Raw genomic sequence first — 24,711 nt, 5'->3', positions numbered from 1 at the left:
TCCACAGACACGCAGCTCATTACCTCCAATACTGCGTTACTTCTGTAGTATTGTTCGTTTTCTTCCCAGTTCAGCTGCTTAGATCAGTTCCTCTGTGTCAGAATTGCTCCCAGCGCTCTTGCTTTGCTCAGGATTGAGTGCAGGATGTGCTCCTGTGGAGTAAGTGTGCGGTGGCTCAGGCCTTCAGGATGTGCTCAGCTATGTCACGTGAGCGTTCCCAGCTCTCAGGATGCAGCCGTCCCTGGTCAGCAGCTAGGGCTGGTTCTCCCAGCTGACTGCCTCCAGTGAAGTAGGTTCTAGACCCGAGCCCGCTGGTCTGCTCAGTTCAGACCCTACCCTGGAGAAGATGCTGTGGCTTGTGAGTTTCTGCCACAGCTCATCCTCAAAGCTGAGGTGGAGACATTCTAGAAGAGTTACCTTTTTTGAAAGAAGGCAAGAGTCACCCTTCCAAAAGCCATAACTGAAAAGGCGTTATTAGAAACCTAGAGGAGGTGACTCTGGTGCAGGCAAGTCATCAGACTTAAAAGGAGTGGAGGCCCAAGCTGGGAGGGCAAAGAGAATGTACATGACTCGATCACCTACTGTGTGCCAAGCCCTTCAGGCTTTCCTTTAGTTTCAATAATCACACTGATCCCATAAGGCAGAAATACCCAAGATGGCGTTTTCGGGGTCTGCGTTTACCCCGTGTACCCATCCACCTAGAAGGAGATAAACCTATTTGTCAAGGTAGGGTGGGGAGAGATGCTGGACGAAACTTACCCACAACTCTTAACGGTCATAGTCATGGAAAGAATGTCGAACTAGCTCTGCTCATAGAAGAGAGGTCTCCGTCCTCCTTTCCCTATTCCCAGCCCCTGGCAGTTTCTCTTTCCTTCTCTCCTCCTTTGTACCTAAAATGCTGCTTCTTCCCCCAGGAATCCCACGGCCTCCGCACCCTCCAGATATATCTCCGTATTACCCACTGTCGCCCGGCACCGTAGGACAAATCCCCCATCCGCTAGGATGGTTAGTACCACAGTAAGGAGTTCCATTTTTTAATTCCCTTTTTGTTTCTTACATGGGCATGCTTATTATTTATCCTGTGTGTGTGTGTGTGTGTGCGTGCGCGCGTGTGCATGCGCGTGTATGTGTTTTGGAAGACAGGGTTGGGGAGGGAGGGCCGCAGGGGTACGTGGGGAAGATGCTCGCTGAGGTGCCCTGTGGGGAAGCAGGAGAGTCAGTAGCCCTTCAGATGGGCCATGGAGGAGAAAGGTTGTTGATACTTAGCATTCTGAACTCACAGTCCCCCAAGACTCTAGGTTTCTCTCTGTGAACAAAGGTGTCCTTCAGATACTTTGGGAACTGCAGAGGCTCTGAGGGTCATGGCTCTTCGGCTGGTGGCCGACCAGACTGGAGTCCTGTCGTTGGTTTGAGGCGGCACGGGAGTGGGAACAGGCCTAACATCATTTTGAAATCCAGGGGTGAGAATGGGGGGTGATTCTCTCGGAAACCCCTACCCCCTCACCCCATCCCGAGGGTTACTGCCAAGGTTGGCAACAAGAGTGGCCAGGTCTGTCTGGTGAGACAGTTTGCAACCAGCATCTCTCTGAGATTCTTGGTTCACCTGATTATGAGGGGTGGGGGTGGGGCATCGGGTACCCCTGTGCCGGCCCGTGGGGCCTTCCTGAGTGTCCACCAAGGTTCCTGGCAGTGCGTAGGGCGTCAGACTGCCTTTCATGATTTGTCTTCCTATCACCCAGCCTTGCTTTTATAGTACCGTCCATGAAGCTTCCTTGGACAGCTTGGAAAATATGTGTTTCAGAGCCAGAGTAGAAAGGCCTTCACTGCATAACCATACCGTGCACGAGTGTGTTTAGGCATGTAATATCCGTTTCGTGATTGTGTTCTTGTGTATGTAGTTCTCCATGTTTATCAGTGATCTCTACTCTAAAAAAACGAGGACAGTTTGTTGTCTTAACAGGAATACGTCCTGGGTAAAACTCTGAAGTTTGGGTCTTGGGGAAGAAAGACACCCTTTCATTGCCTTAGAGAAGATAAGTTCTAGAGTAGTTCACCTAGTATTTCTGTCGTTGAACACACTCTACCCTGGGTTGTGAAAAATAGCTTGTATTCTGAAGTAGCTGTACAAAATACTGACCATGGGTGTACTTTCTCTTGATTTTTTTTTTTCTCCTTCCTTTTGTTGGGGAGGGTAGATGCAGACGTGAGCTTGTGTCCCATTTCTTCCTCAGAAATGGGGCCATTTTCCTTGAATAGTTCTCTGGCATCCCTTGCCCCGTTCAGCTGAGGGGGAGATATTTGAAGGCTAGATAAAAAGGAATAGCCAACTCAGACAACCCTCTGTCAGAAAAAGTTGTGTGTCTTTCATGAGGATGCTATTTTGCATGTTGCTGTATTTTTTAATTATTGTAATGAGGTGTGATTGTCTATTGGTTACCCACAATTCTTCTTGGGGACTCTCCCCCCGGTAACTCTTGTCAACACTTGTTAATTTGACAAAAGGCTACAAATTAAGCTCTGTTAATTTAATGTTTTCTCACCGAGATCTAAATACCGAAAGAGGCCCAAAGCGTAACTGAAGTCCTTTGATTCACTGTACTTTATTTTGGTATAAATTTACATTCATTATTGTTTTCCTTTGGATGTGTAGCCCTCAATTAGTGTGATGGCTCCATTAAAGCAAGCGAGACTTCGCCTTTAATTATTACAACAAAACACCTAGTTTCAGCTTGGGGAGAGGGTCTCTATTGACATAAGCAGAGGTTATAAAATTTAATTAGCCATTCCTATCAGATTTATGGCATTCAAATTGTTCTGTGTTTCTTCCCTTTGATCCTTCCTGTACAATCCCCAAGATTTTTGTTCTGATCAAATGAGAATAAAGCTTACTGTGCAGAGAGAACTTTCCCTTTTTCTTCTTTTTCTTTTCCCCACCCCCACCCTTGTTTGCACTCTCTTACTTTGTACCCCCCTCTTTATAGGCAAGGCCAGCCAGTGTACCCAATCACGACAGGAGGATTCCGCCACCCCTACCCCACAGCTCTGACCGTCAACGCTTCCATGTCCAGGTGAGTTCCAAGAACCGGGGACTCCAATCAAGTCAGCCATGGGGGACTTCTCAGAAACTTCTCTAGATGGCTCCCAGGCCATCCAGGGGCCACTCCTTCATGTAGTCCTAATGGTCTAAGACCGATAGGGCATTAGGCTTTACTTCTAGAAAATCCTGAAAAATTAACCTGAACTTCTAAGGTAGGTGATGTCAAAGTTTCGAGGTTGAATCTGGGAATCAATGTATTGAGCGGTATTTTTTTTTTTTTTTTTAAGAATTTAAGAAGGTGGGAAGTAGTAGTTAGGACATGCGGAACTTTTTAAACTGTTGTTTCTCTGTTGCCCTATACTGGGTAAGAACGGAAAGGGTGGAGGTAATTTTATTATTATGTAAAGGAGAGTTTGAGGAAGGGTGTGGTCTTTTCAAAATTCAGATTCTTCGCTGTCAACAAGAAGGGATACCCTGTTCCCAAACACCCCCCCTCTGTAAAGTAGCACTGCCGCATAGGGAATTTTAAGTTTTTTACTAGCCACAATTTTAAAAAGGTTAAGGGGGGCAGGGGGAACCCAGGTGAAATTTTTTTTTAACGATCTATTTTATTCAACCTCATATTGTCAAAATATTCTCATTTTGACATGTTAGCACTGTAAAGCAACTATTAATGAGATTTTACATTCTATTTTGTACTTTCTTTCTTTCTTTTTGAAATCTGGTATGTATTTTACACTTAACAGCACATCTCAGTGTGGACTGGCCACGTTTCAAGTAAGCCACGTGTGGCTGGTGGCTACCACCCTGGCCTGCGCAGCCCTAAGTCTTGGAAAGTTAAAAAAAAAAAAAAAATCTTGTGTGTACAGAACAAGAATTTGAAAGGAACCCATCAAATAACCAGCAAAGAATTCCTACCCCCCGACAAAGGACATAATGATGTTTGCTTTCCTTAATAGGGGGGCATCTTCAACTTCTAATTTAAATATTTTGGGTCACAAGCTCCACACTGACTTCTCATACTTTGTATGAAATATTTTGCTGTGTTTATTGGATAAAAATAGTAACTTCTTCCTTTAAAAAGAAAAGTCATGTGTGTGTGTGTGTGTGTGTGTGTGTGCACGTGTGCATTCATATATCTTTAAGCATATAAATACATGTGTATCACACACACATACACCCACATGTGTGTACCTGGATCTTTCTAATCCCCTGTTCTCCTTTCCTCCCTCTAATTAATTCTGGCTAATTTTTCAGTGAGTGCTAGTTTATTTACAAACTGGTTGGCAGCAGTAGGCTTAAGTAGTCACTAATCGCTCCTAATGATAGTTTTATTTTCTGTTCATCTGATTTTCAGTCAAGTTAATTAAATCGGTGGAGGTTTAGACTTTCCTGATGGGCTACAACAAGTAATCCATTTTGATGATGGCCCATAATTAAATCAGCATGCATTACATGGCAAGGATGCTGTCCCTAGCATCTTCCCCCAATCTCTGTGGTCCGTATGGGAACCCAAGACCAGAGAGAGGGTTGGAGAGACAGGACAAGCCAGGCCCTTTTCCTGCTTACAGAACAGTAATTTTGGTGGGGGAAAGAGTAAGAATCACATTCATTAAGAAAAACAGGCTGTAGTCTACCTCCCATTTGTACTTAGGCCATGGAGATCACATAATTTTAAAGATCCAGTCCCCGCGTGTGATAAATGATCTCGGTTTCAAAATCCACACCGATATGGGTTAGGCGGGAAAATGCTTGTGCGTCCTCCTCTCCAGTGAGAGGAGGAAGGTTATGTTCATTAAATAATGTCATCACCACCTTGCAAAGCCTGGGAACGAATTGGGAGTCTCCCAAGAGGAGAGCTGCTTCCGAGAGCAGCTCCTAATCCACCGCTCATCTTCCCCGAAAACCAGCATTTATCATTGCCCCTGATTGTTTTTCCTGTTTGTTTATTCGGTGCATTCGAGAGGTTAAAAGCAGTGAAGGAATGGTCGGATAGGGATTGGGGTTAAGCTTATCGATCGAATTATCATTAGGAGGTTAGCCGATAATTTAGAGGTGGGCAAAGGGGGTGGAGGAAAGGAAGGAAACAGTGGGAGGAAAGGTTAGGGGCTCAAGGTGCAAGGGGGAGGCCGCCGATTCCCCAGGTAGGCCTTATGAAAGGTAGCTAGTTAAAAAGCGTATACAGCAAATTAAATACATTATTGTAGTAATGGGGCGACAGAAGTATAGGTCTATTATACTTATGGCAGTTACAGGAAATGTAGGCAGCTTGCCCTGTTCCAGAACACCCTTTGATATTCATTCTATTCAGCAGCCGGGGCCAGGACTTCTCAGAATTAAGTGATGGGTCATTATACTTTAAACACCGTGGAGAAGCCTAGATTGGCAATTAAACAGCTCTTGCTGACACTCACTTGTGCCACCCTGTGACCCCCTTTAGATTGAGATGTTGGAGCTCCGGGCCCTCAGCCTGCTAAATTGGTGCAAGGCTCTTCTCCTGACGAGAGCGGGCTCTGAAATCTGCCGGCTTCAAAGGGAGAGAGATCATGTATAAACCATAATGTGGGTGCACCGTGGCTCACAAAAAATAAGGCAGGAAGAGATGAAATGTTACAAGTGCAAGGGGGAAAATGAGAGAATAATGACAAACCTAATGCAACTCAAAGCAGGATTGTTGCACAGGAAAATGCATCCCACTGCTTGTGCATAAAATCAAGGCCGGCAGATGACATCCAGTTAACAGAAACGTGTCAACAGTGAAGTAAAGTGAGAGTGAGCAAGAGAGGAGCCCCTGAGACAGCCAGAAACAAAAATTAGTTGTCCTTAACAAGTTAAGGTTCATCATTATATTCTGGCTCGGAGCCATAAAAGCAGACGGGGGTATATAATGAGCTGCTTAGAATTTTTAGGGTGTTTATTGCATTTCATGAAATAGTTGTCTGCAGAAGGGAATTTCTTAAGCAACGGTGTGCGTGTAGCCCCCCCCACCTCTAACACCCCATTTCTTTCTCTGCTATACATTTTTCAGGTAGATGAATGTGTTTGTAAACTTGGAAGTGTTCGTTCCTCATGGCCTGCACTGGAAATTTGGCCCCACCCCAAAATGTGCTCAGACCGTGGTAGCTACCTGTGGTGTTTGGTGTGTGTGTGTGTGTGTTTGGGTGTGCGTGCGTGCCCATGCCTGTGTGTGCGCGTGCACACACACACACACGCACACACACCCCACCCCCCCACACACATACACCACACACAACACAGTGTTTTCCTGTCTCTCCCCCGCTTCTTGCTCTCTCACTCTCATGTCTGTACACATATTCTCATTCAGCAAGAAGAGAACATATGTATTTGAGGAATGTCAAGCCTTTAAAATTCACAGTAAAAGCTGCCACTCCACCCACCGCTTCACCCAAGGGCTTCCAAGAACACATGTTCTTAACTTATGTTTCCTCAGAGGCCCTCATGCAGTGGAAGGAACAGAGTATAACATGGGAGTCCAAGAGCCTTCCGAGGGCTTGCTTTTCATTTTCTCGGGGAAAGGGAATGGAGGTTGTTTGCTTGTTTTTTCCTTTCTCTTTTTCTCTTAGACTCTTTCTCTCCCTCCCTCCCTTTCATATACCCTAAAGGATTTACATGGTTCTTACTAAAAAATCATGTCATTTTTACCAAACTTTGATACTGGCTTAAATTTATAAAAGGCAGTGGCGGGAAAGGGCCACATCAGGATGGAATTTCTGAGTCAAATGTCCCCACTGTGCATCTGGGCCCCTTCAGAAATCTGCCTTGTGCATTGGTATTTTCTCCGTTGATCTACACAGATTCAGTTAGTTAATTTTTTTTGCTTGTTTACCGTTTTTCAAATTAAGATTTGCTACATTATTTGGGTCAAATGGAAACTGTTTTCATCTCCAGTCCACATAAGGAAAAAGAACCCTGTGAATGCAGGATCCTCTTGAAATCACCGTCTCGATAAACCCTTACTAGCACTTCCAGTGCCCACCAGAATTGGCTGCCTGGAGAGCAGGTCTTCATTCTCTGGATGCTCTGCGGGACTGTTCTGGTTTGGATTTATTAAGAACGCATCAACTGCTTGATGTGGTTCTCCTTCCCCCGAACAGCGCCCTACTTGCTCACCTGCCTAACCTGGACAGGTTGGAGCCTGGAGGCCGCCATTTGGTTTTCTCTCGGGGTTCTCCCTTTTTCTCCCCTCACCCTGCTATTCTGTATGGTAGTACATGTTCTTTTAAGAAGGGTGATTCTTCTAACCCTTTACAACTCGTGGCGACTCCAAGCATATCAGAAAACGTGAAAGCTGTCTGATCCAGTTGTCACTTCACATGTGGGCCAAGATGGGCATTTTAAAATTAGCTCTTTATGTTCTGGTGCGATTGCATGGTAGGGAAATGCTAATTCAGGGCCTAAGGGGGGGTTTCAAAGAACTTCCTTAAAAATGGACAGTATTAGAGGAGAAAACATCCTTGACTCATACAGTTACCACTTGGATGATCATTCAGAAGGCCTTTGAAGGCATAGGCAACCTATTAAGTAAACGTAATTTAGGAATCCTAGAATTACAGAGCGGGAGAGGGGATACACATCCGAATTCAAAGCTCCATTTATGTGTGTGTATAAAATACAGCTTTTTTTTTCATTTTTCCGTAAGAGGGTATAAGCTTATTTAAAATATCTGTGGCTTATGATGAGACCCAGATAGGAAGTATTTGGATTTTCCCCATCTTTCTGCCTCACTTTCTCTCATTCCTGTCAAAATGATGGGGCACATCAGCAAAAGAAAAATAAAAATTTTATTGTACTCCATCAACAGAATATGGCCTAATGAGGCATGCACGGCATTGTCAAAAATATGTTCTTCAGCCACGTTAATATTTTATTTAGCTGTCAATATGCAACAATAGATTTCACCTTTCATTCTAGAGCTGATTAGGACTTAGGAAATTGTCTTCTTAGATGCCACTAATAATGCCTCAAAAAACAACTGGACGTGTGATTTCCAGCAGGTAGTCCGAGCCTACTTTTCCGCCCAAGTACATCCGTTGTATTTGTCTTTTGCTAAAGATGTTAAAAATCATAATGTCTCTTGTCAGTAGCAATAATGAAGGGGAAGATTGGCTTTAATGACATTATGAGAATCATTATGTTTAATTTATCGCTAATTAATGCTGACAGGTTTCATATGCCTTGGGTTGCTTTCATGTGAGTGTTACGTGCTGGTTTTTTTTTTTTTTTTTTTTAATTGTGTGTACACATCCCTCCCCATTCATTCATTTTGATTCTGACGATTTACACAGCTTCCTGTCTTCCAGGTTCCCTCCCCATATGGTCCCACCACATCACACTCTACATACGACTGGCATTCCCCACCCGGCCATAGTCACGCCAACAGTCAAACAGGAATCCTCCCAGAGTGATGTCGGCTCACTCCATAGCTCGTGAGTGTCGCTCTTTCGGTGGCTTTCTCCTTCTGCATCTTGTCTAGCCCGTTGTTGATGCCTTGGCTGCTGGGTGGTGGCCCTGCCCGTGGTTGGCCGTGGTGCGTGTGCCTCGGGGTACCCGTGTCCTTGGACAGACTGGGATTTGCAACTGTGTCCCTGTCCCTAATCCACGACGGAACGTTTGGAGGTCTGTCCCGGGAGCACGAGAGACACTGGCCGAGGGGGAATCGGCCACACTGTGCTTTTCCCTCTGGCTTGGGAAAATGGTGTGTCTGGGACACTCGAGGAAGTGATTATGAAATTTTCTCTTCCCCCACACCCTCGCTACGATGTTTTTGTTCCGTTTTCCAGGGTGGAGAAGACCCAAAGTGGAAGCATGCTTCTCATTCAGAACTGCTAGGTTTGGGTGTTGAGCAGCCGGAGAGCTGGGTGCTCTGCTGGGGAGGAAGTGGGACCTTGCAATTGTTGATCGGGTTGTGTCTGTCTGTTCTGTCTATATCCAGAAAGCATCAGGACTCCAAAAAGGAAGAAGAAAAGAAGAAGCCCCACATAAAGAAACCTCTTAACGCATTCATGTTGTATATGAAGGAGATGAGGGCGAAGGTCGTGGCTGAGTGCACGTTGAAAGAAAGTGCGGCCATCAATCAGATCCTGGGGCGAAGGGTAGGTCTCTCCCTCACTGGGAAGAGGGGGTGGCATGGCACGGTAGCCCCGTCCCTGCGGTCACGTGCTGACTTCTTCAGTGGCCTTCATGGAGGCATGACCAGAATGACCTTCTCCACACCCGCCGCCATCCTCTCGCCCAGAGAGAGAGCCAGGGCGGGAGCTGACAGATGAGGTTTTGCGTGCCAGGACCCTGCAGAGCAGACCCATCTCTCAGCCCCGGCCACAGGGCCGTTCGTGATGTTTTGCCTGCCCCTGTGTCCCCTCCAGTGGCACGCACTGTCCAGAGAAGAGCAAGCGAAGTACTACGAGCTGGCCCGGAAGGAGCGACAGCTTCACATGCAGCTATACCCCGGCTGGTCTGCGCGGGATAACTATGTAGGTGTTCATTTTTCTCAGAACTAGAGTCCGTAGAAGTGTGTCGGGGGTTCCCCTGCCCGGAGGGCATGCTACCTGCCACCTGGAATCAGGCCTCAGAACCATACAGTCTGCCCACTCCTGGGACCAGGGGCATCCTGTCCGAGCACCAGACTGGGGGGCGGGGGTCCTTGTCCTGGCTTCCAGTATGGCTCCATCAGCAGGCCAGACTTCTTCAAGGAGGAGGGAGGAGGCTAGTGTTCCATTGTTCCAGCTCAGGACCGTGGGATTGACTTGGGGGCTGTCCACACCTTCTTGCCCAGGTCTTTGTAAAGACAAGGCTCTAGGATATGCCTCAGGGGGCTTCTGTGCTTCTCAGCAGTGGTCCCATGGGTCCCGACAGGGAAGGCCTCGGTGGAGAGAGTTTAATTCCTCCCAGGCCTTCCAGCAGCGCCTTGGCCCTTAAGAGGGAGAAAAGGAACAGTTGCCCTACGCTGTGGTGCAGGACAAGTTGGAAAAGCTAGTTCCTGCTGAGAGGGGCATGGGGGGAGGATCCCTGCAAGCAGCCAGGGGTAGTCTTCCTCTGGTGGGGGCGCAGGAAGTGCCTCGGGGCCCCGGAAGGGTCGGGAAAGCGTCTGCGCCGGGTGAGGTGTCTTCCTGGGCTCTGTGTTGACTACAGAATTTGCCTAATTTCCTCCCTGGGGTTTTAGGAAACAGGGCAGGATTGTTGCTTTCACTAATCACAGTGGTCGTGACACCCAGGATTCCTGTCCTCTCCTGACCTTGCTCTCCTCAGGAGACCTCTGTCTCCTCTCACTGTCATTTCTTGTTCACATTTTGCCCCGCAGCCTTCTGGGCTGGCTCTCCTCTCTGTGGATGAGATGTCTCTTACTTCACCTGATACTTGAATCAAAGTGATTTTTAACCATTCACTCTCTAGGGTGGTGAAGGCAGAACTTGCCTCGATGCCAGCAGTGGGCTTCTCCTCCCATCTCTGGTCAGCGGCGTGGGGCCGTGGGGGGTCCTTCCCCCATCCGCGCTCCTGACCCAGATGTCCTGTGGACGACATTGTGGTGAAGGCGCTATTTGTGGGCTGAGATCAGTTCAGTTAGTGCTGGTGGTGAATGTGCTGTGGGGCTTCAGAGTTAAATCAGGCACATTGACTCTCAAAACTTACCTGCCATCAGGAAGCCACGGACAGGTGCGGGAATTGGTGGGTCCCGGGCGCGTGCTGTCTTTGCCGGCTCTCGCTGTTTCTCATACCTGTCACCCCGTGCTTGCTAGTCTGCTCTTCCCCGTGCAGAGAAGGGGGCGCGGAGAACACAGACTGTTGGGCTTCACCCCGGCGTCTTCATCTCTGCCCCCAGCCGCCTCCCTCTGGGTCCCAGTGGCCTTGGCTGGCGGCACGAGGCTCTGTTCCTCCTGGGAGTTGAAACAGGAATTAGTGCTGGTACCTGTCACCGGAATGTTCGCTCTGGTCAGGGCCCTTGTCACTCACGGACGGTCACGCACCGGGTCTTAGCTGCTTGGGACCTTTCCATTCGTCCTCAGCATGTATGCTGTGGGGAAGCCTTTCTTCTGGAACGGAAAGGAAGAGGATGAGAAAGTGAATGCTCTCCCACAGGCTTGCTGCTAACCAGCCCCGCCCGTCCCGACCTCGAGGTGGAGATTTCCAGCAGCAGGCCAGCTCTGCGGCCTCCGCGTGCACAGCCATCTCGTTTCAGGACACTCTTCTCCTGGTGTCGGGTCAGAAGCTCTTAGAGTTTACCTCCACCTTCTACCTGCTATAGACCTAAGTCTTTGAGTGATCTAGAATGGTACCACAGAGAGGAATTCTGCTCCGCTATAGATATCATATCCCCAACAGACATGCGGGGTCATGGTAGGGCCTTCATGTACAGCTTTGCAGGATGTGTACTGCACAACTCTAGGGAGTGCCATTTACCCTATGTCTGTGTGTATGGTGCCCTCTGGAGTTGTGCAGGGGGAGATCTCCACAGAGATACAAGGCCAACTTTGTGATAGCTTCAAAAGAATGCTGCCATTGACTTGCCTGGGAGTCCGTTAGACAGGCATCGCCCCGGGCTTTTTGTGAAGTGCTTTCTAGGTTTTAGAAGGTCCACGAGGCACTTAAAGTGACTTTGGCTCAGCTTCACATTCAGAAGAAGCCCAGTATAATAGGGGAACCTCTGACAAGACTTGAGAGAAAGTTTAGAGGTAGATCGAGATTTAGGGCTAGAGGAACTTTATCTCTTATACAGGGTACTTCCTGACTCCCGTCACCATGGCTCCTTACACATGAGTGTGAACACATGCACGCGCTCCTCCCTTCCTCCTTCCCTCCCTTTTGTGCCCCAGGATATGGTCTGTGGAGCAAGGGTCAGAGTTCAAGGTCTTATGGGTTTGATTGTGGTGGAACTTGTCGGGTTTGGGGATTTTTCTTAGCTGACTCGACATAGGAGTTTCTGTACATTACTTTGGTCGTTGTAGAGTCCAAAAGGTTCTGGAAAAAGTTTTCTGAGCTGACTTCATGCCTCTTTCATGTTCCTGCTTTTCCAGTCAAGTGGTAATGGAAGCCTTAGCAAAATAGAATTGAATACAACAATCACATTTGGGTTGTCGGACTTGGCACCTTCTGGGGGCCCAGGAGAAAACAGTTTGGTCCCATAGTGCCGTCTGACCCCCGGCATTGTATTAGAACATTGTTGCCTCTCCAGCTCTTCCAGGTTAGATAAAGGACACAGATCCTAAGCCATTGCTCATCTTGAATTCCCCACCCCCCACCTCCGTATTTAGGCTTTTTCTTCTGTTACATCTAAGAAGATAACGGGGTGGCTGTCCCCCCTTGAGACATATGTCCCTCTTCACTAGATAATGTTTCTTAAGCTTCTTCTTGTCCTCTTCTGATTAAAACATAGTCCCTGTCCTCTAGAAGCCTTTAGTTTAAACGAGCCTTTCCTCAGTCATGAACATCTCAGTTATATATCCTAAACTGACAGCTTCCCATGGGGACTGGAACTTTCGACTGCCCTTCAGAACATATGGAGGGAGATGGGAAACGGGTGAGCACTGTATTAAACCAGAGGTGACCGAGAATCCGTTGGGTGTGTGGATGCCAACACTGCCCAGAGTCACCACGGTTTTCTGTGCCCAGCTGAGTGTTCACTCAGGCTCCTAAATAAACTGAAACTAGCCGCTCCTGCCTTTTCTAAGATGGCCAGGCAGCACGTTGTTGCTCCCCTAGGAGAGGCACAAACATGAAGATGGGCTGCCAAGGCTCACGAGAAGGCCCCATGAGCTCCTTTTATTTTTTTATTTTTACCTTGTTTACCAAGGCCCACCTGGGTGGCTCAGTCGGATAAGTGTCCGATTCCTGGTTTCCACTCAGGGCATGATCTCAGAGTCGTGAGATCGAGCCCCACATTGGGCTCTGTGCTCAGCGGGGAGTCTGCCAGGCGATTCTCTCTCCTTCTGCCCCTTCTCCCACTCATACCTGCATGGGGCACACTCTCTCAAATAAATAAATAAAAAATCTTTAAATTGTTTATCAAGGAATATAATATGTATGACAATGTTTCAAACTCAAGGCCAAGACAAACTTCCCAAATGGTATGGGCTCTAAGATCTTAGAGAAAAGAGGGGCTTTCTCTGAGACAGTTGGCTTGCAGCCCTTGGATGGAGCTACAACTATGTCTTCTCCACCGTGAAGTTCTCCTTACAGGGCCTTATGGGTTGTCAAGTTGACCCCCTGTCACTGTTGGTTTCCCTTCCGGAGCTGATGTCAACGTACCATGAGAACTTTAGGCAGAGGCAATATTTAGATGTTCGGAAACAGATAGCCATGTAGGCCAGTCCTTTTGTTTGTATCATTTCATACGTACCCAGCATCTGACCCCGATGGATAGGACCAGCGCTGACAAGCTGAGAGAGAACTAGTTTCAGATCCGCGGGGATGCAGCCAGCTCTACAGAGCTCGTCTCTGTTCCCATGCCACATCCCAGCCACAAGCAGACAGTGAAGATACCAGGTTGGAGAATGTGAATGACCCCATGCGATCCATCCCCTGTAATCAATTAAAAACCTTCCTCGGAGGGCAAGGGGTTAAATGTGCAGGTCGCACAGCCTAGGAGGTAAGGGCTGTGGAGCCAGGACCTCCTGAGTTCCCATCCTGGCCCCAGCATTTGCTAGCTGTGTGATCTCAGGGAAGTCCCATAACCCCTCTGTGCCTGAGTTTCCTCCTCTGTAGAATTGGAATGGTGATAGTCCCTGGTGTATAGGATTGTGTGAGGGAAAAATGAGTCAGTATGCACAGAGCACCTAGAATCATGCCTGGCGCATAGTATGTGCTCAGTAAATGTTAGCTGTTGTTACTGGTAAAGCCCCAGTTAAAGCTTTTGGTTTTTGATTGAGTAGGAGGGCCTTTTGGCCTTAATAAGGAAGAGATTTGCATGGAGCAAGGCGAGAGGTGGCTTTCTTAGTCCACATGGCCATGTCCACAGTCATTTGACACTTGGCTGTGGGCTCTTGGGCCACTCCCAACCCTGTCTCTCCACACCTCCCTAAATCTTCCTTCATCAGTTCTCTTCTCCCCTTTATGGAATCAGACGCTCTGGGTCAGGTTTGAGGATGGACAGAGGTGTGTGGGAAAAGAGGTCTTTCCTTCACCCCCTGCTGACCCCTTCTCTTCCCCTTGCTGAGAGTGTGCCCCTCTAGCTGAAGCACAACTGAAGGGCATTTGGATTAAAAGGGGGAGGGGGGCTCAAAAACACTGTGGGAGCCATGGGTGTGGACGGAGACAGCGGAGTGCTCCCCTCCTCCTGCCTTCTCCTTTCGAGGTGAGCCCAGACGCCCTCCTCCCATCTGTTTCCTGCAATAATTCCTTGTGTTTCATCTGTTCATCTAGGGGAAGAAGAAGAAGAGGAAAAGGGACAAGCAGCCCGGAGAGACCAATGGTAAGTTAGACTAAAGAGGAAGGAGGAAGGAGCGGTACTATGAGGACCACTCTTTTACCTTAGATTTCTGTCTGGGGGAGGCAGGAGAAATTCAAGGCCAGGACATTGTGGGGGAACCCATCTTAGCCAGCCTTTTTGTGTATGCATTTTAATTAATTGCTTCATGACTGCCCTTTTGAAGCTAGTAACATTCATTGTTGCATGAAAAGCACATTGTAATTCTAGTGGAATGTGTTTTTAAATAACCGCAGAGCCTGTAACGGGAGGGTGGTAGGCATGCCTATGCGGGATTTATGCAGTCTGCTGATTTTGTCTATGTCTGTAGGGATGAGGAAGGGGCCGGGGGGAGTAGGCGGGGTGTGTGTGAGTGTTTGATATTAACTGGGCTGTTCCTGAATGTTCTGATGCATGCCTTTACAGTGGTAAATTGCACCCAATTTAAATTAAGGAGGTTTGTCATTCTCTAGGAGAAATTAGAAATACTGCATAGGCAATATCAGAAGGTCCCCTTGGAGAAGGCCAGGCTTTTACAAACGACAACAAAAATTTTGAAGGCTTTGTATAATTTGTTCTTTTTTTTCAGAACACAGCGAATGTTTCCTAAATCCTTGCCTTTCACTTCCTCCGATTACAGGTGCTAATGTCATTTTGAGTCATTAAAATAGTCGATAAACTGTTTTTTTAATTTTTCTTGCCATTATAGTTTTATTAACATTAAACACGTATGACATTTGAACATCCTTTAAAATGACCATCTACACGGTTTCGTATGTTTCGGTAGATTTTTTTTTTCCAGTTGCTTTTGTTGTTTTATTATTTTTTTTAATTTAATTTAACTTTCGCTTTGTTTATTTATTTATTTTTCCCATAACAGTTGTTTAAGCAGTGATGACAGTGACTTAGTGTTGAACTAACTGTGCAAATTGAATATGCAGTATTTCTTTAAAAGAGACTGGTTAAAAAAAAAAAAAAGAAGCAAAAACCAACCAAAATGGAAGGAATTCAGTAATAAACCTCCTTAATCTAATGGCATTTTCCGTTGCTCCCACTAAGTTTTCTCACGCAAGCATGTATCCGCAGTATGATTATTTTCTCCTTCGCTTTTTTTTTATTTTAGTTTTTTTCTTCCTTTTGCTTTCCTGCTCCTAATTTGCAAATCCACTAGCATTTTACTGACTGTACCTGCTTAAAAGCTGCTATGAGCTTCTGACTAACCCTGACCAGCTCATTCACACCGCCTGTTCACCTTCATCTGTTCTTCTGTTAGTAGTCATGAAAATCGGTTAAAAAAAAAAAGAAAAGAAAAACATTTCAAAAGCTGCAATATCCCAGTACCACAACCCCCTTTTCTTTCTTTATTTCTTTCTGTTTTGTTTCATTTTGTTCTGTTTTTATTTGTAGTTTTTTTTTTCCTTTTTTAAACTGTTGTACTCTGAGAAGAAAAAAGCATGTTACAAACTTAATTCCCTCCTTCGCTTTATTTTCTTCTTTAAGAAAAACAAATTGAGAGAGCTAGAAAAAAAAAAGAAAAGCAGAACCAAAAGAAGAAAAATACTATTTAAAATTTAGTTTTTTCAGTATCTGACTTCCCTTTATCCGCTCAAAACGAATCGGAGAGACAGTCCTTAAAGAAGGGATACTGCAGCTTTATTTGCAACAGCTAATTTCACCAGTTGAATAAGAATGTGATTTTTACCTTTTTTTTTTTTTAATTAAAGAAAGTTAAAAATCGAAAGTCAATATTTTGTAATTAGTAACCAGGTCATTGATTTATTCCCTTTTTTATTTTTATTTTTTTCTTATTTGTATCTTTCTCTCCCCCCCTTCCCCCCTCTCTCTCTCCCTCTCTCTCTCCCACGTCCTCCTCCTCTGCTCGCTTCTCTCTTGAACTCATTCAGACCTGAGCGCTCCTAAGAAATGCCGAGCGCGCTTTGGCCTTGATCAACAGAATAACTGGTGCGGCCCTTGCAGGTGTGTATAGATTTCCCAGATTCGCTGTGCTGGTCTGCAGCTGGTCTATTCGATCCTTTTCCCCCCCTTCTCTGGCCTGTTGCTTTGTAGCTCTGTGTGTGGATCTTAGGAGACATGAGGGCGCGGGACACTGCTCTGTGAGGGATGTGCTTGTTCTCCCCGCTGCTGCTAGCCAAAATGCCACTGTAAAACAGCATCCTTTGTGCCTCCTCGGGTCAGCGACAGCCAACCCCAGCGCACCCCCTCCCAGGGAACGTTGCCTGCCAACCCCCTTCCTCATGACCACCCAGGATGGGGCTCAGTGACATCCATCGTAATCCTGGCCTAGGTAGAAGCAAACAACAACGTCACCTTTTCCCCTCCTTCTCTCTTCTATTTTTTAATTTATTTTTCCTTGTTGTTTTTTGGTTTCTGGTTGTTGTTTTTTTTGTTTTGTTTTGTTTTTTTGGTGCGTGTTTTATTTATTTATTTTTTTCTTTTGCCTCATAGAAGTCTTTTCCTTTCATGTCCTTGGTGAGGGAAGACAATCATATAGAGCCGAGGTCATAGAGAAGACAAGTCAGCAGTAGCTGAGATTTCACATCCAACTGAGCATGACCCACCATTGTGTTGTATTTTTTGTGTTTACCTTATGCTAACAGATGCAAATACTCCAAAGAAGTGTCGGGCACTGTTCGGGCTTGACCGACAGACTTTATGGTGCAAACCGTGCAGGTATATGACCACTGTGAGGCCTTTGGGAAAATCAAAGCACTCTGTCCTTCTGCTACCTCAGTGTGTCGATGTATTTTGACCTCGTTCCCATCTACTTCCCTACCGGCATCAATGACTAATGATCCTCATTCTTCAAAATTTCCTTGCTAATTTTATGCCGTATCCTCTCCCCACTTTCTCTTTCTCTCTTTCCCCCTTGCTCTTACGAGTAACCTATCCAGATCCCCGGTGGTAGGACTGAGACCACACCCTTAACAGACCAGGACGGGCACTTACCCTTTCGCTTTGCAAGCCAGCATCCTGGAACGGGCCCGGTCTGTGGCATATATGCTGAGCCTAGACAGAACCACCGTTTCCAAAGGTTTGAATGAGCTAAAAGCTTGGCAGCAAGGGCCATTCCCACGTACTTGAGAGTCAAGACACTTGGAGAAGGGCTCTGGGGCAGGCGTTTTTTGGTTCTGTTCTGTTTTGTTTTTCTTTTATGTTGATAAACCACATGTCTCTGGACAGAGGAGCCGGTTAGCTGACAGTGTTTTACAGTGCTGAAAAGAAGCGTGGCATTGAACGGCATGCACCAGCTGAAGGGCTACAAGCAATGAGTCCTGCAGTCCTGTACTGCAGTGTTGCTAGCCTGCGGAATTACACATATATATTGCATATGTTTAGAGAGAGAGCGAGCGAGAGAGAGAGAGAGAGCATTGCTTCCAAAATGAACTAGAAGAGTCCAAATTGAACACCCGCGTTCCACCTGCAGGTTTCCATCCAACCTGTAATTTCAGGGAAGCCGTAGGTACTTCCTTCTTGGTGGAGGGATACCGACTCGTTCCTGTCTCATTTCCTTTCCTTTAATGACCACCTTTGGTTAAATTTGTTGTTTCTTTGTTCTGATACAAGCAGTCTTTGAATTTGGAATATTATGATGGTAGGTATCTCAACACCCCCAAACACACCTCCCTGTTGTAGTGCCTCCCTGTCACGTGTCCCTCTCCTTCATGCCTTTGCCGTGTGTTCCGTGTTTAGACATTAGATCAGATGTCCATCCCATCACGTGCATGCCCACGAGTCTCCTGTGTCTCTTACCCTCCCCCTGGTGCCTTATGAGGGATTGGCCAAGTGCCTCAAGTTGGCCAGACGTTGAGGGGAGAGAGGGCCGGAGCATCTTTATTGAGGGAGAACTCCACAGACAACCCTCTCTGCCCATTGAGTGAGGGTTCCAGGCCTGGAGAGAGATCCTCCAGTCAGTCGTTCATTCTGTGAGATGGCCGTGTTCACAGAGTTGACAAATATCCTTTCGGCACAATCCCAGGGTCTTCTCTGTGCCACAGAAAAGAGTTTCATGAGGAGGTAGATGAAGAATGTTAGGGATTTAAGTAGGCCTACCCAGGGAGGACAGGTCTAGGCAGTGAGTTTGTGGCAGAATCTCCTCCATGCTGAGGAGGAAGATGATTAGCTGCAGAATACCATGGGGAAGGATTTCGCTAATCGCAGGGCTCACTCCTGAGCGGGTTTCTCACGATCTCTAGAAATGTATGGCTGAGACCATTGTGGCCACCTCGCAATATGGTGTGTTGCCGGATTTGTGTCTATTTTATTTGTGGGGGGGGGGGGCGGTGAGTGGTGGTTTATGAACACCCCCCTTTTTTTTGTTTTGGAAGCATTTGCTTCAAGTTAGACTTGACATTTTTTTTTTTCCTGAAAGTTACCATTCCTAACGTTGACCGGGACGGACATCCCCTTCTCAGACACAGCCTGCACCTTGTTTAAAGCCAGGGTATGGGATCTGCCTCAGAGGCCGGAAGTTTCATGACATTTTTACAAAAAACAAAAGCAAAAACCAAAATCTTTGTAGCTGCTTCATAAGCACGATTTTCAAAAGCACAGCTCGGAGGGGCCAGCTGTCAGCATGGCGGGCTGGTGTCCCTCATCATTCCTCAGCGCCTTCCCACCTTGACACCATTAGAATGTTCCTGGTGGCCACTTTGCTTCTTCGGGGGGTGTTTCTCAGACCCTGAAAGCATCAGCAGATGCATCTTAGCTCACTGAAGGGTGTAATTCCAAAACAGGATCAGGAAGAACCCTTAGTTTTCCTTTCAGAATAAACCCATAAGAAGCTAAAAGTGGAATTTTCAGGGGCCGCCCCTTGGTTGGAGATGGAGCCTGGGTGGGGGAGGGTAAGCGGATGGGTTTTGCCCCTTTTTTCCTCAACTTTTCCTCTTTGCCAGGATCTGGCTTGATGCTAAATCAATAGGACAAAATGTGCCTTAAAAAAAAAAAAGAAAAAGAAAGAAAAGCAGTTACAAAATGAGGCATTTTCCAGCCCGTCAGAAGTGTGTGTTCCAGCTGCCTTTTGCTCAGCCACCTGTTAGAAGGAGTGTCTCGCTGTCCTTCATAGTCTTCATGTCCCGTGTTCAGAAAGCTTCCACTCATCCCCTCGCAGTGGAAACCTCCGTGTCATCAGGAGGGCGGGCGGGTGAGGGGAGCAGCAGACGCGCTCCTAGCCAATCAGGACTCCTTGCTCGCTACACAGGGTTTCTAATTTTATTTGACATTTGAGGACATTTTAACAAGATTCTGTTTTGAGCCCACCAAGTTGCTTTCCCATCTTTTTACTCTGCCCTAATATAGCATGGAATGCTGCTTGACGTCACTCCCCTGTTTTCCTGTTTCTCCTTTTCTCTCCCCTCCTCCCTCTCTCCTTTGTCCTTGTCGCTCTCTCACTTTTGCTTATGCCCCGCCCCCATCCCCACCCCTCCCTTCTCCCATTTTTTAAAATGCATGGACATCTTAGTTTTTTAAGCATGTTTTGATCTGCAGGCTAAGGTGGTTTAAAACTCTGAGAGGCTTAATTATGTATCTTGGTTTCTGGGATGGGAGCAGAACCCACAGTCTGTTTCAATCTATCCCAGAGGAGAAAAGGAACCTTTCCAAATTGAAGGTGAGGGGGGCTGTCCTTGCACCCCTAGAGTTCCTTTCCACCCAGAGGGTAGTCGGGTAGACCCTGAGGCCTCCACCCGGTGGGTCTCAGCCTCTGGGAGGCAGGGAAGGCCAAGCATGTTTCCTCCCACCCGCCCTCCTGCCATCTTGCTGAGTCCACACTCCACGCACGGAGGGGCATGAGCAGACACCTCTGGGGCACAGACCCAAGGAGGAACTCATTACACTTCCTTCCTTTCAAAGGCCAGTGACATCTGACCCCAGGCAGCATCTTAAACTGCTTTCCAGGGATGGGAAGCCAGCCGGCACTTACACACTTGTTTTTAGACAGAGTCCTATCAGCCATGGTTTTACCTGTATTCAAGGGCTCCTTAGGTCAGCACACTCCCTGTGTTTGCGTGATTTTTACTGCATGAGTCGGGTTGATTCCCAGGATCACCTTTCCTACTAAATATCCTCCCCATCGGACTGGGATTAATAGTAGGAGAAGCTTTGAGGTCACATGCTCAATTTCTTGAATCAATTTCCCCAACCTTTGATGATGAGCAAGAGAGTCTCTGAAATTCTCATTCCTATTTCTTAGGTAAACAGGAAATGTAGAGGGGAGATTCTGGTTTGGGTGCAGGGCAAACTTAGTCCTTCCGGCTTAAACACTAATCACCATAACCCAACCCCACCAGTTCCGTGCTGTGATCCCCGCCCCCCCCCCCCAGCACTTCTTCTTTGTCGTCACTTCCTTGTGACACGCTGCGCCCTCTATTCACGGCCTCGGCAGAGTGACCAGGACAGGGTGCCCCTCCATCCCATCCTCGCTGTCTCTCCTTCCAGCCTTCTCACTCTGGGGTGGGGGAGGGGAAGACCCCAAATCTTTAAAAAAAAAAAACAAAAACAAAAATCAAGTTTGAATCATAATTTAATCCACAACCTGCAGGCCATACAACCAGTTATTCTTGTTCCTTTGGATCATTTTCTGTTTTTCTTATTCTTCCCCCTCCCCCACCTTTGTTTATCCTCTTCTACCTGTTTTTGGTGGTTTTTTTGTTTTTGTTTTTGTTTTCGTTTTATTTTTTGTTTTTGTTTTGTTTTTTAATTTCTTTTGTTTTAGTTTTGTTTCCCCCCTTGCCCCCCTCCCCTTCTCACCTGATTCTGACCTCTCTTGATTTGGTGTGGTTCTTAACAGACAAAGCCCGAAAGCTCTCTGGGCGCCGGCAGCCTGGCGGCGGCGGCGTTAATGGTGGTGGTGGTGGTGGCCGTGGTGGTGGCGGTGGTGGTGGCCGTGGTGGTGGCCGTGGTGGTGGCGGTGTGGGTGCGAAGACCTCTAAGCCCCTTGCTAGCGCTGCCTTCAGCTCTGTGGGTGGGCTCAACAGTCCGCATGTTGAGGGTTTCACACGGACAGGCGGCGCCTGGGGAAGGAGCTCCCTTTCTCTTACACACACACACACACACACACACACACACACACACACACACAGAGGCCACGGGGAGTAGGCTGCTAGTGGCGGGAATGCAGGGGAGACGTGATGGGCAAGCCAGGGAGCGTCTAAGCCGAAAGAGAAATAACACACTTCGCAGTTGAGCTCCGCGTGGACGCAGCCACTTTGCGGCAAACAGGCGCTGCCTCCCGCAGTCCGCTCCCTGGTACCGGGGCCGGGCTGGGGTCGCGGGCGTGTAGCGGGGCCGGGGGGGGGGGGGGCAGGTAGGTAGGGGGCTGGGCCTCCACTCCCACGCAGCTCTTCGGCCCGGCAGGCTTACGGGGAGGGGGTGGACAGCCAAGTGAGCGCGGCCCCCTGGCCACGGGGCGTGCGGGCTCTGGGGACAGAGGGGACTTGAGCGCGCCCCTGAGCAGTAGGTCACTCTCTCCCTCGGCATCTCTGCCCTTTATTCACAGATAACTCTCTCCCCCTGTTTCTAGGAGAAAAAAAAAGTGCGTTCGCTACATACAAGGTGAAGGCAGCTGCCTCAGTCCACCCTCTTCAGATGGAAGCTTACTAGACTCGCCTCCTCCCTCCCCCAACCTGCTAGGCTCCCCCCCCCAAGACGCCAAGTCACAGACTGAGCAGACCCAGCCTCTCTCGCTGACCCTGAAGCCCGACCCCCTGGCCCACCTGTCCATGATGCCTCCGCCGCCCGCCCTCCTGCTTGCCGAGGCCGCCCCCGGCAAGGCCCCCGCCCTCTGTCCCAACGGGGCCCTGGACCTGCCTCCCGCCGCTTTGCAGCCGCCCGTCATGTCCTCGTCCTCTCTTGCACAGCCGTCAACATCTTCCTTACATTCCCACAGCTCTCTGGCCGGGACCCAGCCCCAGCCGCTGTCCCTCGTGACCAAGTCTTTAGAATAGCTTTAGCTTCGTTAGCACCCCCCCCCACCCCCCCGCCCGTTGGTTTTGCGTAGTGTTGCGTTTTTTTCGCTTTTCTTTGTACCCACCCCCACCCCCACCCCCACCCCCTTGGAAAGGTTTTGTTTTGTACTCTTTTAATTTTGTGCCACGTGGCTACATTAGTTGATGTTTATGGAGTTCATTGGTCAATATTTGACCCATTCTTATTTCAATTTCTCCTTTTAAATATGTAGATGAGAGAAGAACCTCATGATTCTACCAAAATTTTTATCAACAGCTGTTTAAAGTCTTTGTAGCGTTTAAAAAATATATATATATACATAACTGTTATGTAGTTCGGATAGCTTAGTTTTAAAAGACTGATTAAAAAACAAAAAGGAAAAAAAAAAAAGAAGCAATTTTGAAGCAGCCCTCCAGAAGGAGTTGGTTCTGTATTATTTGTATTAAATACGAGCTTGCGAACCAATCATTTTACATCTGGTTTTTAAACCATAAGGGCACAACGAATGCAGTGCCATATTCCTTTTTTTTTTTCTCTGTGTGAAACAACTTTAATTGTGATGTTACTTGTTATTGTTTAAATGTACAGAAACAAAGGGTTAAATGTGTTAATATACCTTGTTCCATGGTGTTGTTCTTTTGGGGGGGGGGGGTTCTACTCAACAATTAATGGAATCACAACGCTGTTGGACCAGTAGTATTTATTGCTTTAGAGATTGCTCGTCGAACCTGTACGTTGTCCCTTTTAAGATATGTTTTCCTTTTTCTTGAAACTGTATAAAGTTTTTTTCCCTTAGCATAAGCATCTTATATATAACAACTCATTTGTACAAGGTTTTTAAGTTTATATATAAAATGTGTATATATATTTTTTTGTTTCTCTTTTTGACTTTTTTTTTTTTGGCTGTATGAAACCCAGATGCTGCCAAATGGACATTACTAGTTGCGTTAAAGGATCAGTAGCATTAACAAAAGTTGCTTTAAAAGCCATTATGTAAACCAAGACTTGAAAATTAGCGAGGGAATTTTAGCGACGCCGTGTAAGCAGCAGCGGGAACCACCCTGTTTCCCCTCCGAACTCAGAGTCGGCAGCTCTGTACCCTTAGGACACGGCCTGACTGTGCAAAACTTTATGTGCCAAAATTCTCAGTGACTTTAGCTTTCTCCCTCTTTTTGATGCTGTAATTTTTGTTCATCATGTTTTGCTGTGATGTTACATAGGTAGATTTGTATGTAGTTTTAATGTCACCTATAACAAGATGTGTTTGGTAGCAGATTGTCCAGAAAGCATTTTAAATGAAGAGGTATAAACCCTTAGGGGCCAAAAATTCTGTATATTAGATTACTCTTAAAGGAAAAACCAGCTGCCGCTTTTATGTACACGTATGACATACAAGGAGGTGGCAAACTTTACAAATAAAAAAAAAAAACCTAGGCATGTTGATGTTGCAAAACGCTGTATAAAGCTGAAGCCTGTTCATTCAGTGCCATTGTAGTTGACATGAAGCGATTGTAAAACTGTCTCCAGTTTTTCTCTGGTTTATTAAAATGCTAACTATAACATTTTTTGTGAATACTTTGAATGTTTCCTAACAGTTGTGATGTTACTGTTCCGTTTTAGGCTCTTATTCCAATTTCATTTTTAATGGTTTGGAAGCCATTTTTGTAATGAATAAATGTTCATGCTGTACAGTATCTGTAGCATGCCGTCCTGGGTTAATAAAAGCAACTTAGTATGTGCAGACCAAGGCTGGTCACTCGTTTCTGTGATTTGGATTTTCCGCCTTGGGGGAAGCCGTACCCGCCTTCTGGCGAGAGGACCGTCCTCCGGAGCTGGAACTTAACACCAGACCACATGGTTGGTATGGGCGGTGGGTTGGGACTTGGATATCCAAAAGTGGTCTTGCACTCTTTTCGTGGGTTGGTCTGTGTTTTTTTTTCTTCCTCTCATTCTCGACGCCTGTCGGGCACACCTGCGTACCGAGTTAGTTCGTTTCTGAAAGCAGGGCACAGTAAGAGAGTCCATGTCCCGCTTCCGACTATAAAACAGTCATCTCGGAGATCTTAGTTGTCCTTCTCTCACAGTATCCAGCTTTAGAAAAGGCTGAATTCTGGTTAAGGACACTTAGTTCCCCAGGAATGGATTTAAGACACTACATTGTTCCCATTGAAGGACCACTGATGTGGAAGGATTCTAACTTCTTTCTAAGAGTCGCCCGCAGGGAGAGGTGCCAGGGTGTCGGACTGAAAACCTTTCTCTGACAGTGAGCGGATGTTGAGGAAGAAGGTTTGTAGAA

The 24,711-nt window shown here is 47.0% G+C and overlaps 1 protein-coding gene across 34 annotated transcripts in view; it reads left to right on the top strand.

Moving 5' to 3' along the window:
* TCF7L2 (transcription factor 7 like 2) overlaps nt 1-24,156 on the top strand; it is a 195,989-nt gene extending 171,833 nt beyond the window's left edge. For 6 of the 34 annotated variants that reach the window (XM_036069360.2, XM_078077104.1, XM_036069354.2 and 3 more), the window contains 9 exons: nt 915-1,017; nt 2,982-3,068; nt 8,344-8,484; nt 8,991-9,150; nt 9,421-9,528; nt 14,411-14,459; nt 15,043-15,093; nt 16,358-16,430; nt 21,991-24,156. In XM_036069360.2, coding sequence (XP_035925253.1) covers nt 915-1,017; nt 2,982-3,068; nt 8,344-8,484; nt 8,991-9,150; nt 9,421-9,528; nt 14,411-14,459; nt 15,043-15,093; nt 16,358-16,430; nt 21,991-22,414 — 1,196 coding nt within the window. In that variant the 3' untranslated portion in view covers nt 22,415-24,156. Of the gene's footprint in view, nt 1-914; nt 1,018-2,981; nt 3,069-8,343; nt 8,485-8,990; nt 9,151-9,420; nt 9,529-14,410; nt 14,460-15,042; nt 15,094-16,357; nt 16,435-16,919; nt 17,146-21,990 lie in introns of those variants that run through there. The other 28 variants (XM_036069361.2, XM_036069357.2, XM_036069350.2 and 25 more) reach the window with 18 other exon arrangements.
* Nucleotides 24,157-24,711: the final 555 nt, after the last annotated feature.

This window comes from Halichoerus grypus, chromosome 7 (assembly GCF_964656455.1).
Source record: "Halichoerus grypus chromosome 7, mHalGry1.hap1.1, whole genome shotgun sequence".
Lineage (NCBI taxonomy): Eukaryota > Metazoa > Chordata > Mammalia > Carnivora > Phocidae > Halichoerus > Halichoerus grypus.
Note: the sequence above shows the minus strand (reverse complement) of the source record. Positions and strands in the feature narration are given on the sequence as shown.